The 15,036-nt window shown below is 40.6% G+C and overlaps 1 protein-coding gene across 1 annotated transcript in view; it reads left to right on the top strand.

Annotated features, from left to right (window-relative positions):
• Nptn (neuroplastin) overlaps nucleotides 1-15,036 on the top strand; it is a 69,467-nt gene that overhangs the window by 53,405 nt on the left and 1,026 nt on the right. The window contains exons 4-7 of the mRNA XM_052188176.1: nucleotides 4,136-4,269; nucleotides 6,772-7,045; nucleotides 13,674-13,695; nucleotides 14,435-14,509. Coding sequence (XP_052044136.1) covers nucleotides 4,136-4,269; nucleotides 6,772-7,045; nucleotides 13,674-13,695; nucleotides 14,435-14,495 — 491 coding nt within the window. The 3' untranslated portion in view covers nucleotides 14,496-14,509. The remainder of the gene's footprint in view (nucleotides 1-4,135; nucleotides 4,270-6,771; nucleotides 7,046-13,673; nucleotides 13,696-14,434; nucleotides 14,510-15,036) is intronic.

The raw sequence follows: 15,036 nt of genomic DNA, 5'->3' as shown, positions 1-15,036 counted from the left end.
GCACACAACTATAGCATATATGTAGAGAGCCTAGGTCAGACCCATGTAGGTTCCCTGAATGTCAGTTCAGTCTCTGTGAGCCTTTTGAGCCCAGGTTGATCCTGTGGGGTTTTTTTGTTTTTTTTTTGTTTTGTTTTGTTTTGTTTTTGTTTTGTTTTGTTTTGTGGTGTCCTTGACCCCCACAGCTCCTATAATCCTTCTTCCGTGCTTTGATCTATACTTATCAAATGGAGATAATTCTTGCATCTGCATAGTTCCCAGAGTTCTTAAATAGGTAAGTAAGATGTCCAAACATTCGCTGAAACTGTAAAATCTTGGGGATTGTATTACATCATTGTCTGATACCACATATGACCTTTGAGCTACTTGGCTTCTTTGGTTTAGAAAGAATCCAAAATCCTGTAGTCTACAGACTGCTTCCATGGCAGATTGAGACTTGCATTTCCAGAGGCACTGAGGATAGGAATGGAATAGGTAAGGCTCCAAGCTACATTTATAATCAGTTCTTGACAAACCTAAGTCTACTTTAGTACCACTCTGAAATGCTTTCAAGGTTTGATATTACCAGTGGAAATACCTTTTGTTTTTCCATGAAAAATTCTTTAGTACCTAAGGAGTATCAGGCTGCCTCTACTGCTTCCCAAAAAAATCAACTTTTCTACAGTTACTATGCCATTACTCTGTCCTACTGATCACTTTTTCTCAGATTTCTTCAGTCAAAAAATATTAGGGACCTGCGTCTACCGACGGGTGCCACCTCTACCACCCAACTCCACACCCAGACTTCTGACATATTCCTCCAGAGTATAGCCTTATCAGTGTAGTCTTTGCCCTCACCAAGGACACCTCTTTTTGCAATAAACAGAAAATCTAACTCAACTAGAATTTGAACCAATACCTTTTGATTGTCTTTCCTACCCTGGCCTACTTTGAGTTTCAGGTGTCTTGTTAAGCCTTAGTAGAAAAAATCAGGATAAAAGAAGCTTAAATTCAAAGAATGAACTCCTCATTAGGCTTCTTGAATCCTTAAAGCTGTTCTGAAGCAGGCACTGTTTAGTTCTTAGGTGATCCCTAAAAGTGAAGAATAATAGTCTCCAGCACATCTACTTCCTGAGAGTCTTCAAAGACTGAGAACAAGACTACAATAAGCTGCTAGATGTGGAGAGTCATCATTTTATCTTATTTTATTTTTATTTTTAATTTTTTCTCCTGCTTCCCCAACATGGTCTCATGTAGTTTAAGCTGGCCTAAAATCTGTTATTTTTTACCCACTTCTTCCTCCTAAGTTCTGAGAATCACAACAAGTTTTTGTTTTTTGTTATTTTATTTAGTTTCTTTTTAAAAACTTGATTTTATTTTTGAATAATATAATCCATTTCCCCCTTTCTTTCTTCTAAATACCCTTTCTTGCTTTCTTTCAAATTCATGGCATCCATTTTCATTAATTGTTATATGCATGTATATATGTATGTATGTGTATATATATATTCATATATATTCCTCAGTCTGTGTGTATATTTTCAGGCCTGATTGTTTGGTATAACCAGTTGCTGGTTTTTTCCTGAGGAATGCTATTTCTCCCACTATCAACATGCCTTTGGTTCTTGGTGTAGGTTTGAGGACTTGTGGCATTTCCCCATCTACTTTAGCATATCTGTTGTCCTTGTTCAGCTCTTGTTTAGGCAGTCATGTTGGTGAGACTTTATGGGCACAGCTTCTGCCATTACTAAGAGAGACAGTCTCAGCAAACTCCCAGATCTTTTGTTTCTTAGAATCTTCTGCAATGATCCCTGATCCTTAAGTGCATGGGTTTTTTGTAGATGTATTCATTTGTTACTGAGCTTTACAGATTTGTATTTTCATCAGTTGTAGTTTTCTATAATGGTCTCTATCTCTTGCGAATAGAAGTTTCCTTCATAAGAGGTGAGGACTACATTTATCTGTAGGTATAAGGACAAATATTTAGTTAGGACTTAATGTTGGTTTAGTAAAATGATGATTGTAGATTCTCCTCCAAGACCTGTGACTTCACTAGCACTGGTTTGGTTGACTAGGTTTCCAATTCCAAGTATGGTATCTTTTGTTGAGCAGTCCTAAAATTTAATTAGAGAGCTGCTGGTTACCATGCTGTGTGTCACTGCTTCACCCTATGGTTACACCATTCTGGTGGTGGATCTACTCAACATTGGAAGATTTAGAGTTCTAGGAGCTTTCAGTGAGAGAGCTCATGTGATGTTTGTATTTCTGGATCTGGGTTAACTCACTCAATATGATCTTTTCTAGTTTTATCCACTTAGCATAAAGTTCATGATTTCATTTTCCTTTGCATCTAAAGAGTATTCTGTAGTGTATATGCACCACATTTTATTATCCATTTGTTGGCAGAAGGACATTTAGGTTGTTTAAATTTCTTAGCTATAGTGCATACAGTAGCAATGAACATGGCTGAGCAAATGTCTGTGGAGTCGGATGTTAAGTTCTTTGGTCATGTGCCATAGAGTTTTGTTGTTGTTGTTAAGAGTTCTCCATACCAATTTCCATAGTGTCTGCCCTAGTTTGTAATACCAACAGCCAGTGAAGGTTCCCCTTTACCCTGTCTTACCTTCAGAATTCGTTGTAGTTTGTTTGGTTAATCTTTGCCATTCTGCCTGGGTAAGATAAAATCCTAAATAAAAAACCAAAAAGTTGTTTTATTTGAATTTCCTTAATTGCTAGAGATGGTGAATAGTTTTTGAGTTATCCTTTTTTAGCTGTTTTGTTGTTTTGAGAACTTTCTGTAGGTATCAGGCCCATTTATTTGAATGAGTCTTTTGAGTATATTTTGGATATTAATTCTGTTAGATGTATTGCTGGCAAAGATTACCTCCCATTCTTTGGACTTCCTTTTTAGCAGTTGATTGTTTCTTTAGCTGTGCAGAAGTCAGTTTTAGGATTCCCACTTGTCAGTTGTTGCTCTGAATTGTTAGGCAAATGGAGTCCTATTTATAAAGTCTTCTCATGTCCTGTCATGTAAGTCATGTGTCATATGAGGGATGCTTACATTTTCTTATAGCAATTTCAGTGTTGCAAATTCAAGTTCAAGTCTTTGCTCCATTTAGAGTTAGTTTTTGTTCGAGGTGATGGATACAACATACCTAATTTCATTCTTCTATATCCCTTTCACAGCTCCATTTGTTGAAGATGCTGTCTTTCTCCAGCTTATGTTTTTGGCGTCTTTATCAATTATTAAGTGGCAGAAGTTATGTGTACTTGGCACTTCAGTTTTGTTACATTGATCTTCATGTCTGTTTTCATGCCAGTACCAAATTGTTTTTATTATTATAGTCTATAATATAGCTTAAGATCTGGAATGGTAATTCCTCTAGTGTTGTTCTTTTTGTTTAGTATTATTTTGGCCATTCAAGTTCTTTTGTGGGTCCATATAAATGCTAGGAGTTTGTTTGTTTGTTTGTTTGTTTGTTTGTTTGTTCGAGAGAGGGGTATAGGTTGGAGGACAATGAATGTGTTCTTTTCTTTTATCATGTGGGTTGCAGGGATCTAAGTCAGCCTGTCAACTTGGCAGCCTTGTTTGCTTCCTTTTTGGGGAGAGGGTCTTGCTGTGTAGTCCTAGGCTGCCCTTGAAATTTCTATATACCAGCCTCTGCTTCCCAGTAGGCATATCACCACACCTGTCTCAAGTCAGGGTGTTTTGGAGGCAGGGCTTCTCTTTGTAGTCCTGACTGTCCTAGAACTTAATCTGTAAAGCAGGCTGGCCTCAAACCCAGAGATCCATCTGCCTCTGCCTCCTAAGTGCTGAGGTTAATGGTGTGTGCCACCAGGCCTCAAGTCAGATTTTTATTTTGTTTACAAAACCCTTGAGGGTGTTAGTTGATGTTCTTGATTATTCTTTTCCTCACTGGTTAAGCCCAATGGGCTTGATGTTGGTTTTCCTGAAAGAGCTCTGGACCTTGGTTTTCAGTAATTCTAACAGCATATATACATTTTCATATATCATTTAGTAGGCTTGATTTTACGTATCTAGATTTCAAGGAACTTTCATTTTCTTATGAAACTACATGATGGCTCTAAAAGCAGGACTCTGAGCCCTTAGAGGCCTTGGTGCCTTAGGTGGTAACGCTTTAACACTTTCTCACAGCTGCTCCTGACATCACTGGCCATAAACGAAGTGAAAACAAAAACGAAGGGCAGGATGCTATGATGTACTGCAAGTCAGTTGGCTACCCCCACCCAGAGTGGATATGGCGCAAGAAGGAGAATGGTGTGTTTGAGGTGAGTAGGAGGCAGCCCTGTACCTACACGTAGATCTCTCTATGGAATTTTTTTAAACTCCATAAAAAATGGAGTTTTTTTCCTGAGGAAGTTCAGATATCTGGACCAGTTACAGCAACAACTGCTTCTTTGATGTAGGCATGGCATGGGCCATTGTGGAGTGAATTGCAGTTTATATTGTGAATATAGAGTTTAGTCTCTGTCCAGCACTGACTGTGTACATGACTTGTACCCAACTTTTCCTGTCTGTCTGGTACTTGCCTTTACAGTTGAATACAGAGCTAAAGCTAATCTAAATGTTCTGCTATGATTCTGTAATGGGTTGTTTTCATTTGTCCTTCAGGAAAAAAAAAGCTCATAACCGCTGAGCCATCCTTGAGCTCCTGTGGAGTTTTTTTGTTGTTTTTTTTTTTTTTTTGATTTGGTTTTTCGAGACAGGGTTTCTCTGTGTAGCCCTGGCTGTCCTGGAACTCACTCTGTAGACCAGGCTGGCCTTGAACTCTGAAATCCGCCTACCTCTACCTCCCAGAGCACTGGGATTACAGGCGTGCACCACCACGCCCGGCCTGTGGAGTGGTTTTTGATGGTGTTTAAATAGTGCCTTGGAGTCTTTTATTCTCTGACTCAGTAGTGATTTCTAACCAGGTTTCTTTTCTGATGGAGTTTTCATACTTTTTATGCCTAGATTATACCTTGTAGGCATCCTTTTTTTATTACGAGCCCTCAGATGATTCTGAGGACCCTGCAAATCGTCTAATCCAGCTTTTTTTGGAAAAGTAGTGTATTAACAAACATAAATTAGTGGCAAAATCAAGGATAATATGTAGTTTTACTTCAAGTCCTGTATATTTCCCACTTTATGACCTTTTGACAGAAAAATGTCAAGTATTGATAATGCCAGTATCAGTAGTAATTTTAGAAGTCCATTAGTAAAAAGGCCAGGATGAGCCGGTGAAGATGCTGACTTGAGCGTTTTTTACAGACAGTCATTGTGTTTTCTAATGTGCTAGGAAGAAATACCTGTTTCTCTGCTGGTCAATAAAAAGGAAGTCTCTGGCTTTCACCAAAATTGATAGAAATTACTTGGCACTTTCTTGTTTTTTGGGGTTTTTGTTTGTTTGTTTGGTTGGTTTTTGGTTTTTTGGATTTGGTTTTTTCGAGACAGGGTTTCTCTGTATAGCCCTGGCTGTCCTGGCACTCACTCTGTAGACCAGGCTGGCCTCGAACTCAGAAATCCGCCTGCCTCTGCCTCCTGAGTGCTGGGATTACAGGTGTGCGCCACCATGCCTGGCTACTTTGCACTTTCATCTCTTAAGAGATGGAAGTTGAAATTTCACTATGAAGGCCAAGGTCCCCATTTCAACTGTGTATCCATACTCTTAATGTGAAGGATAGTCTTCCTCTGTCCTCTGCTATTTTTGTATATTGTTAATTCTTGCTGGTATAGGGTGAAGATGCAGTCTTCCATATACCTTATTTCCCACCCATGTCCTTTTAGAACAGTGCACAGTTCTGCTCATGTGCTGTCCTACTCCTGCTTTAGAGACATGCACTGTCTAGAGTGTTCATAACCTGTCACAGCTACCCTTCCTCCATGACCCTGTGCTAAGGTCAGTCCTGCTCCTCAGTATCTCACAGTTCTTCATCCTGCACTGGTTTTTGCTTTAAAAAAATTCCTGAAGTAATTTCATCCCTGTAAATGTCTATCCTGTTTTCTTATACCATTCCAAAAGTTGAAGTCAGAGAACAACTTTTGGGAGTCTGTTCTCTCTTGCCACCCTAGGTTCCAAGAACAGAACTCAGGTCGACAGGCTTGGGTAACAAATGCATTTGCCTATGGCACTCCCTTCTTGAAGCTAGATTTCTTCTATACTTTTGTGTCAGGACTTTCCATATGTACCTTAACTTCACTTTGGTAGGATTTGGGATGAATAGGTATATACCGATTAGTAGATAGTTGTTGATTGGTTGAATAGTCTTTTTCTTTAATCCCAGAGTCCTGGAAGGGGAGTTAGGGTTTTCTCCCTGCTCCCTCCTGAAAGCAAGTTTTTTACCATTACTTCTGAGAGAAGTTTAAAGATTTGTCAGGACTGATCAAGTGAAAAACTAAAGGTGCTGGCTCTGAAGTTACTAGACAGGCCTGGGGTTCTCAGACATGCCCAACAATGGATATCTTTTGCTTCTCAGCTTATTACTGTTAGTGTATGGTGCGCCCCTGCCCTGCCTCCCGCTTTTGAAGCAGCGTTTGTTAAATTTGTTTGTCTATGAGGCAAATAATAGGCCTCCACTCAGTCTGGAAGTTTGAAGAGTAGCATTAATGGAAACTTGTACCCTGTTCTGTAAGAAATGTGTTGAACCCTGAAGAAAGTCATCAGTTAAGTGCTCAAAATCCTTTGAACAAAGATGCTATCTTATTCCAGCTAGTATCCTGATAAGAATGGAGGTCAGTGTTACCCTCTCTTGGGTAGCTTATCTACTCTGACCTGTCTTTTTCCTCCCCAGGAGATTTCCAATAGCTCTGGTCGCTTCTTTATCATCAACAAGGAGAATTACACTGAATTGAATATTGTGAATCTCCAAATTACAGAAGATCCTGGAGAATATGAATGTAATGCCACCAACTCCATTGGCTCTGCCTCCGTTTCCACCGTCCTCAGGGTACGGAGCCACCTTGCCCCACTTTGGCCTTTCTTGGGAATTCTGGCTGAAATCATCATCCTTGTGGTGATCATTGTTGTGTATGAGAAGAGGAAGAGGCCAGATGAGGTTCCTGATGGTAAGAGCATCCCAACAAAATAGTAAAGTTGGGGTTGGTTCCTTGGGTAGTTTCTAATTGCTGAAAGAGAAATATAAGGACTTGTACTAAAAGGAAAGAAAGAAAACGTTTATACTGGTTACTAATCTGTACTCCCTACTCCCTACGATTGTTTTGTATTAGCCACCTAGAGATATAATTAGCTCTCTCCCTGTTTAGGTGTTCTCCAAACCCTAGGCCTTGCCCTTCAGGCCATGTGGTGAATGGACAGCTGTCAAACTCTTTATTCAGCTCTGTCCTCCTTCAATACAGATCATCAGGCAGATTGGGCTTGAGGAGAATTCAAGTCAAGCCTAGAAGCCACCCCAAGATCACAGGCCATCTGTTCTTTCAGGCAGATTTAAGGTATCTAATTGGTTGTCACATGATTACCTGGCATAGTCCCTGTAGCTAACTGCTCCAGTGCAGTTTAGACTGTGTTCAGAAAGCCATTGGAAGAAGCCAGATTATGGTTCCTTTGGTCCCTTTGAAAGGTTTTCAAGGGTCTCTTACCTTCTGGCTTTTCTCTGTGTCTCACAGACAAGAATGATAGGGAGGATGTAGCTTACTTTTTAGGTTTAAAAGAGTAAGTACCAACTCCTTAGCCCATATACTAGGACATGTCCCTCAGCTGGCCCAGAGTGACAGAACATATAACAGGAGTAGACCTACCTTTGAATCATTATTAGAAAGCATAATAAGACTAGAAGTTTTACTTGTGGGATATGCTTAAAATCAGGAAAGTTTTGTGAAAGTCTTGTGTATTTTGTTATAGATTTACTATGAATAGAACAGAGAAGCTACTTATGAAAGCTATATCACTGATGTTCCAGATTCTTAAAAAGCCCCCATCTTTCCCCTTTTGGGCTATAATATTGTATCAGGAAATACAAGTTGGTCAACCAGCCATGCCTTTGCCTGTCACTGACTAGACTAGAGGTTGTGTTCCACTCTCAGTGCAGAAGACCTGGGGTAGTGGTGGTGGTGCAATGTCCTTCCCAGAGTTCATGCGCCATGTCACCAAGCAGTAGGACTACAGTGTATTACCCTCTCTCTACAACATACCACACTTATCAGCACTAAGTGAAGTCTTGTACTCCCGTGGAAAGAGAAATCCTCAAAGACATAGCATGGCATTAGACTCTGAAAGGACATATTTGAGAGCAACAACCACTTTTCTTTTTTCCTTTCTTCTCAGCAGCTCTTAAATCTCTTGCCTGGAGTCAGTAGAATCTTAGAGTGAGTACTGACACTGGTGAGGCGTCTCCTGACATTGATCTCTGCGGGAAGATTTGGTGGGCTCCCCTCCCGATGTACTTTTCATCAGTGAGCTGGATGGAAAGATTGGGACTTGAGCTGGAAGCAGACAGGCCTTTGTCCAGTTCCTTGCAACAAAGGATGTCCCCAGTTTTGCTTTCTCGTTCTATGAAGTGGAAATTTACTCTTGGGGTTCTTGTGTGTCCCTGATGCCTTTCCTTCGCACCATTCTTTTTTCTTGTTAAACGTTGCCAAGGTAGAGCACTTAGATCTACTCAGACCTGAGAGTAAAGGGAGGAGAGTATTGCCTTCCTTTCATATGTTTACGACTTGGATATTTGGGAACAGTTACATTACAGGGCCATTATCACCTCAGAATGTTTTAAACTTTGCCAGTTAGGAGCCTAGGGACTTAGATTTAGGTCAGCCTTAGAGCACAAGACCTTGAGTTTGTTCCTGGAAAGGGAAAAAAATACCCCAAAGACCAGAGAGAGAGACTGAGAAAGATACAAGGCTAGCTGTGCCAAATACTATCTCCAACTTTTTTAAAGCCAAGGAGCCAAAAAGTCAGCTAAGAAAAGGCAAAGATAGGTTTCAAAGCCTGGTTTTTAGGACAGAGATGGTTTCTATTTTTACAGTATTTATACATTGGCTTAGCCTGTCTCCATCAGAGGTCCCAGTCTTATAAAGCCACTTTTGTCAATGTTTCTGTCCCAGCATATTTCAAGTTAGACTTCAGAAATGGTTAGTGGTAGTTCTGGCTGATGAGCAGATGCCTGCTCATGGAGGTAGCTATCCTTTAAGAGTTCTTTGATAGTTAAACTGAAATGGAGGGCAGGGAGCAGTTTTCTGAACAACTTCTGGATGAAAAATCATAAGCTGAATTACTGTATACAGTAAATGAATTCTACATAAAACAGATGACTCCAGGGTAAGTGCAAAGTAAAACCTGCTTGCAGTATCTATCTCTCAGGAGGGCATTACCATGCAAGCGGCTTTTACCTCTGTTATTGGATTGGGTGAACATACGGGATTCTGGAATGATTGCAGTTCACTTTCTCTCCTTTCCTGACCGCCAGCGTTGTCCAGGGCCCATTTTCCATCTCCACATCCCTGCCCCACTTCAGCCTTCTCAGATGCCCCCGTTTCCATCTCCCTCTTCTGTTTTTGGCTTTTTTTCTGGAAGAAGGGTATGTGTTGGTCTTAAGTGAATTTTCCGTATGTTGTGGCCTTTCCTTAAGTTTCTCAACTCCAACTCAATTCATGAGGACGGCAAACTCACTAATATGCTTTTTTCCTATTTGCTCCTGTCTAAATTTACTGATAGCTAGCTAGCTAGCTATGTCAATTTACAGTCATTGAGGATGAAGAGGTGCACTCTGTCTGATACAAACTAAGAATGTTTCCGTGATGAACTTTTACCTATAATGTGTTGGCCTATTTATGCCACTATGAAGTGTTTGTAGGTCTGGTGTGCTTTTTGTTTACCAAATAGGCTGTTTATTATCAACACTCCTGGTTGAGCCTCAGAGAACTCAAACAATTGTATTTTCAGTAGTCTGTGGTTATTGGTAACTTATCTCCATAAATAGGAAAACACTCAGTGAACAGTTCAACAGTATAAAAGAAGACAAATACAGAGTTTAATTTAAAAACATGCATCTCTTTAGATTTGTCACACTGAAAATGTATGGTTGAGGTTAACTGCTTTCTTCAAAAGCAGCCTTGGTCCTTTTTATCTCCTGAGTACTCTGGCCACTTCACAGAGGAATCAGAACCATGTACTTTATCTCATAGGTAGATTATTTACACACCTACTTTCACTTTTAGTATTCTTAGTAACAGGTCAGTAATAGAGTCAAATAAGAGCTTTGTTTTCTCACCGAGAGTGTTCTCCTGAGTGTTAGGTCCCGTGGTCTTCCTTCTGTCGCAGCTGCACTCATGCTTGGAGCCACGTTTGTGTTAGTCCCTTTCTGACTTGGCTCAGAGTACAATTGGTGTGTCCCTCCCAGGATTTCTTCTGCCCACTGGGAGATGGAGGCTGCGGTGAACCTACTTAGTCTTGGGCCTTCGATTCTACTAGATATTCTAGTGCTTCATTGAATTTAAACAGCTGATTTAAAAAAGAAAATGTTAGCATTAGAGAATCTTCGGTTTTCACGTGGGTAATTCTGAAAGTTAGTCAAAGGATTCTTCTTAAGTTACTGGTGGAGAAGGTACTTGCAAGTTTGGAGGGCAGAAGTGGGAGAGCACTGTTTAGTAACTGATCTGGAGTTCTTTTAGACACGCTGAACTGAAAACACATTCAGTGTGCTTAACTACGGGCAGTCACAAACACCTTATGAAGAAATACAGTTAGGTGAAACAAGGGGAAATGATTGAAATAACTATTACATTTCTCTTGGGTTTAGTGTTAACTCTCCTGAGATCAGGCAAAATGTAAGTGGAACACTTAGGAGGTTGAAGCAGGAGGATTTTGAATTTGATGCCAGCTTAGGCTAGCAAGAGGGGTGGTGGTGAGGAGAGGTAAGGCTGAGAGGATGTAGCTTACTTGGTAGAGGGCTTGCCTGGCAGGCATGGTTCCTAACTTTGATCCTCAGCAACCTATAAACAACCATGACAGTATATGCCCGGAATCCTAGCACCTAGCGGGTGGAGGCAGGACCGTAAGTTCAAGGTTACCCTCAGCTATGTAGAGAGTTAGGTCAGCCTGGGACAGAAGATCCTATTGCTCCATTCCACTACCACAAAAGCTTCTCAGTGATATTACAGTAGCATAGGGACTTTGACCAGAATCAGCTCTTGGCTGCTTTAAATCTAAAGCCATCACTTTATGTTGTATAATGGGTGCAGTATGTTACTTACTAGGTATCTCAGAGTGCCCTCCCTATAATAGGTGTGTGTCAGTGTGGGAGGTATTGAGGGCAGCCACACTTTCACTGAGGACAGAGCATTCAGGCAAATCAATGTGTGCACCACTCCACCAGGAACTTCACATTCATCAAATGGATTCCAGAAGCATCTTGTTTCATTCTCCCCTCAGTCCTCTTCCTCTCATCTAGCCAGTGGCTGTGAGTAATCCCCAGGTGGAGAGAACAGTCTTTGTTTAAGGCGGCTTTGGCCTGAGGGTTTGGGGGTATGTTGATATTTGTCGGTTACTGTGACTTCTTTTTTTTCCCCCTTCAATTGCATCAAACCCTTAAAACATGGTGGTAAGTGAGTGATATGCATGCTTTTGGAGTTTGTTTAATCTCCGCTTCAGTCTATACAATGCACAGTTCATAATGTTAACACTTTCTTCAAGTTTACTTCATTCACTTTCACAACTAATTTGGATTTTTAGTTTGCTGTTTAGTCTTCATTTACTTTATTTTGTGCCTTTCTCTGTAGCTCTGTTCTTCTCTCCTGACCTTCCTGTGGGGGTCAAGTTGTTCTTTTGTCTGGCCTATAGGGGAGAGTGATGCTGCAGATAGTGGCTCAGTGCAGGAGAGGAGGGGGTGGGTGTCCTCTTCTTTGTGGTGTGCAAGTGGATTTGGGAATCAAAGGGGTTCCTGGGATTTAGACCCAGTTGGGTTGAGTCACAGCGGCTCCCACTTTCAGGCATGGCAGCTACACCAGAAACACTGTTGCTCACATACTCACATGCCGACCTTTGCATGTGGCCAGCTTGTTTGGTTGGAAAGTGCTATTTCTAGACACCAGGGTATACCCCCATGCCAAGAGAAGGGCCTGTGGCGTGTAGTGCAGGGAAAGACTGACCTTGTTATTGTGATTCCCTACCTCCTGCTTTTTAAAGTGGGAGTCTTGCTTTAGAATTTTGTACTTTGGGATGCACACTAAAATTAATCAGTTTGTTCCTATGTCTTCTCCTTTAAATTCTCCGGGTGCTTAGCTTCTAGCATGTTATCTGATTTGCCTGCTCTGGGTGCTGAGCAGTAGGCTGTGATGAGGGGAGGGTCAGGCTGGGCTTGTGTGTCTTAGTACCTGATATGTCCTTGTATCTTTCCACTGCATACACAGCAAACAGTTGTCTTGGGTGTCCTGAGTCCTAGTTTGTTCTCTGTACCTGTTTTGATAGTACTGTTGTTAGTAGTGGACTCCTGTGGACACTGGTGTGTTGCTAGCCTATTGTTTTGCTGATGAGTCATTGGTTTGTGGTTAGTTTGTTCTTTTTTTTTTTTTAAATCCTGTTTTGCTCCAGTCACTGTGTGCTGGCGGTGGCTTTGCCTCTCCGTTGTTGCCTGAAAGAACAGGTGGAGCAATGTCTCCTGACAGACATTCCTCCTGACATGTGCTCCTGCAGATGCAAATGCCTACACCAAGATTGTAATCTCCATAACTGCTTCATGTGCACCAAGCCCCCTTGTGGAATCCTGCTGACAGTTTTTCTAGATGCCTTCAGTGAAATCAAAATGTTATAAAATATTTTAGCACACCCAACTTTTGTACAGTAAAAACAAAGGGTGCTGACTTGTTTCCTCCCCTTGTGGATTTTTTTAAATAACATTTTCTGATTTTAATAACATTTTCTCAATGTATGCATATCTACTAAGAGGAGAGACCAAGTTGTCAGAATTATGAAGTACTAATAAAGCTCCTAAACACAAATAACAAAAACTTTAATTGAACAACTATGTTATGGCTCTTGTTTTGGCCAGGGCACAATCGTGAGCCCATCTTTTTGTGTGGAGTCTTTTTAGAGGGTTGTCACTGTTCAGCTCTCCCTGTGATGTCACAGAACATCCTCTGCTTCTCATAGGTATCTTGCCGGCCCAGTTGAGCATGGGTAGCCAAGGATTAGGTTGAACTATTATGGCTTCCTCTTCCTCAGCCTCATTCTTCAGAATAATGACCTCATAAGGATTATAAAACAACAGGAAAAAACTTCCTCTCTGGGGAAGTAAGGATGTGTGATTAAATGTATAGAATGTACACATCCATTTACATCGAAGAACTGCATACATTCTCCACAAGAAAACCAACAGCAGGATTTTACAACTGAGATGTTGGTTTGTCCTCTCATCTATATAAGAGTGAACCACTGGAACTTGGGGACAAGATGAGTACAATGGTGTTGCAGCCTATCTGTCCGCTACAGTTGCAGTTTTTCATGATGAGCATTCAAAGTGTTAACTAAAACCATTGAAACAGCATATCCACCATTAAAACTGAATTTAGAAATAACTTCATGAGTGTTTTGCACCTCCAGATGGAATGGCCTTTAATAAATGCTATGAATAGCCGTGTTTGCCACTTGCAGTTTACCGTTCTGTTCATTTTTAGGCAGAGTCTAATGGTTTTCTCCTTTCTTCTTATGTCTCATGGATTATTAAAAACTGAACACCTCATACAGATGATGAACCAGCTGGGCCAATGTGAGTACTTCATTGATACAACTTTGCAGTTTCTGATTGAATTGTGTTGTGTTTGCAGTATAGTCAAAATGGATACTAAAGATTGTAAGAGAAGACAATTCCCTTACAATTAAAGCTGCAATGTACAGTTTTAAAGCCTGAAATAATTCTGACTGGTAACCTTTGGATCCCTAGGCCAGGTCTTATTTTAGCCATAGAGGCAAACAGTTTGAAAAAGAAATTGAAAGTTTTGCATTTGACATGCGTAAGCTGATAATATTGGAGTAAGCAGTATAAGTTAACTTCAAGTTGGATTGTAGAATTACTACATAAATGGTCTAGTTCCATTAACAATTGCTGACATCCAAGAGTGGAATGAGTCTAAGGTTGCCATTGTTCCTAGAGTTGGAGGTTATAGGAAGCAAGAGGGGTAGTTGGTAGCTGGCAGGTTAATGGCCAGAGGGCTCTGCATGGCTGGTTGCTGGTCATCTTTTACCAGTTAAGAAATTGGTATTCAAAGGATTAAGTCTCTCTTACTTTTGTAAGTTAATAGTTTAAAAATCTAAAGTTACATGTGTGTTGTTTGCCTTGGGAATCTGAAGGATCTATTAATTGAAAGTAGGTAGAATATTGTTATACACTATGAGGAGTAGAGTTTGCTGCTACACCAGGGATGGAAGTGAAGAGTCTGTGTCCATGTGTTACCCTTTTCAAATGATGTGACTAGTTGAACTCACACAGTCCACTTTTTCCTCCAAAGGAAAACCAACTCTACCAACAATCACAAAGATAAAAACTTGCGCCAGAGAAACACAAATTAAGTACTGCTTTTAATGTAAGTATGCCTTCTTTAGAGACTTAAAAGTTCTCTTCAAATGAACTGTGCTGCTGCTCACCTTGCTACAAATTCTTCAGTAGTTGGTGTTACATGTTAAGACTTTAGAGATACTTTCAGACTAGCTGATACTAATGGAACAAGTTCTTTCTGTTCACTGCAGTGGATGGAAAGGAATTCCTTTCAGCTGTGTCGACCCACATATTTATTATACTAGGTTCATTTCATATTAAATGTCTTGTATTGCAGTCTATTTACATATTTTTAGAAGGAGTAAAAAGAAATAAATTGTTACCTTCTTGAGCAGATTATACCCAAAAGCCTGTTAGTACTTTGTATGGTCTCTGCTGAAGGCAAGACAGAGATGGCGGCCGTAAGGGGGCAGGCCCAGAATGCTTAGAGGCACATGGAGGTCAGAGTTTCATACCACATCCCTGAGCATGCTGTGTGAACCAAAGCTGCATCTCATGTGACACTGACATAGTTGTGATGGACCAACGGTGCATATTTTTAATTTCCAGTTATCT

Source organism: Apodemus sylvaticus, chromosome 7 (genome assembly GCF_947179515.1).
Source record: "Apodemus sylvaticus chromosome 7, mApoSyl1.1, whole genome shotgun sequence".
NCBI classification, from domain to species: Eukaryota; Metazoa; Chordata; class Mammalia; order Rodentia; family Muridae; genus Apodemus; species Apodemus sylvaticus.
The sequence above is the reverse complement of the archived record's forward strand: the minus strand, read 5'-3'. Positions and strand labels throughout refer to the sequence as shown.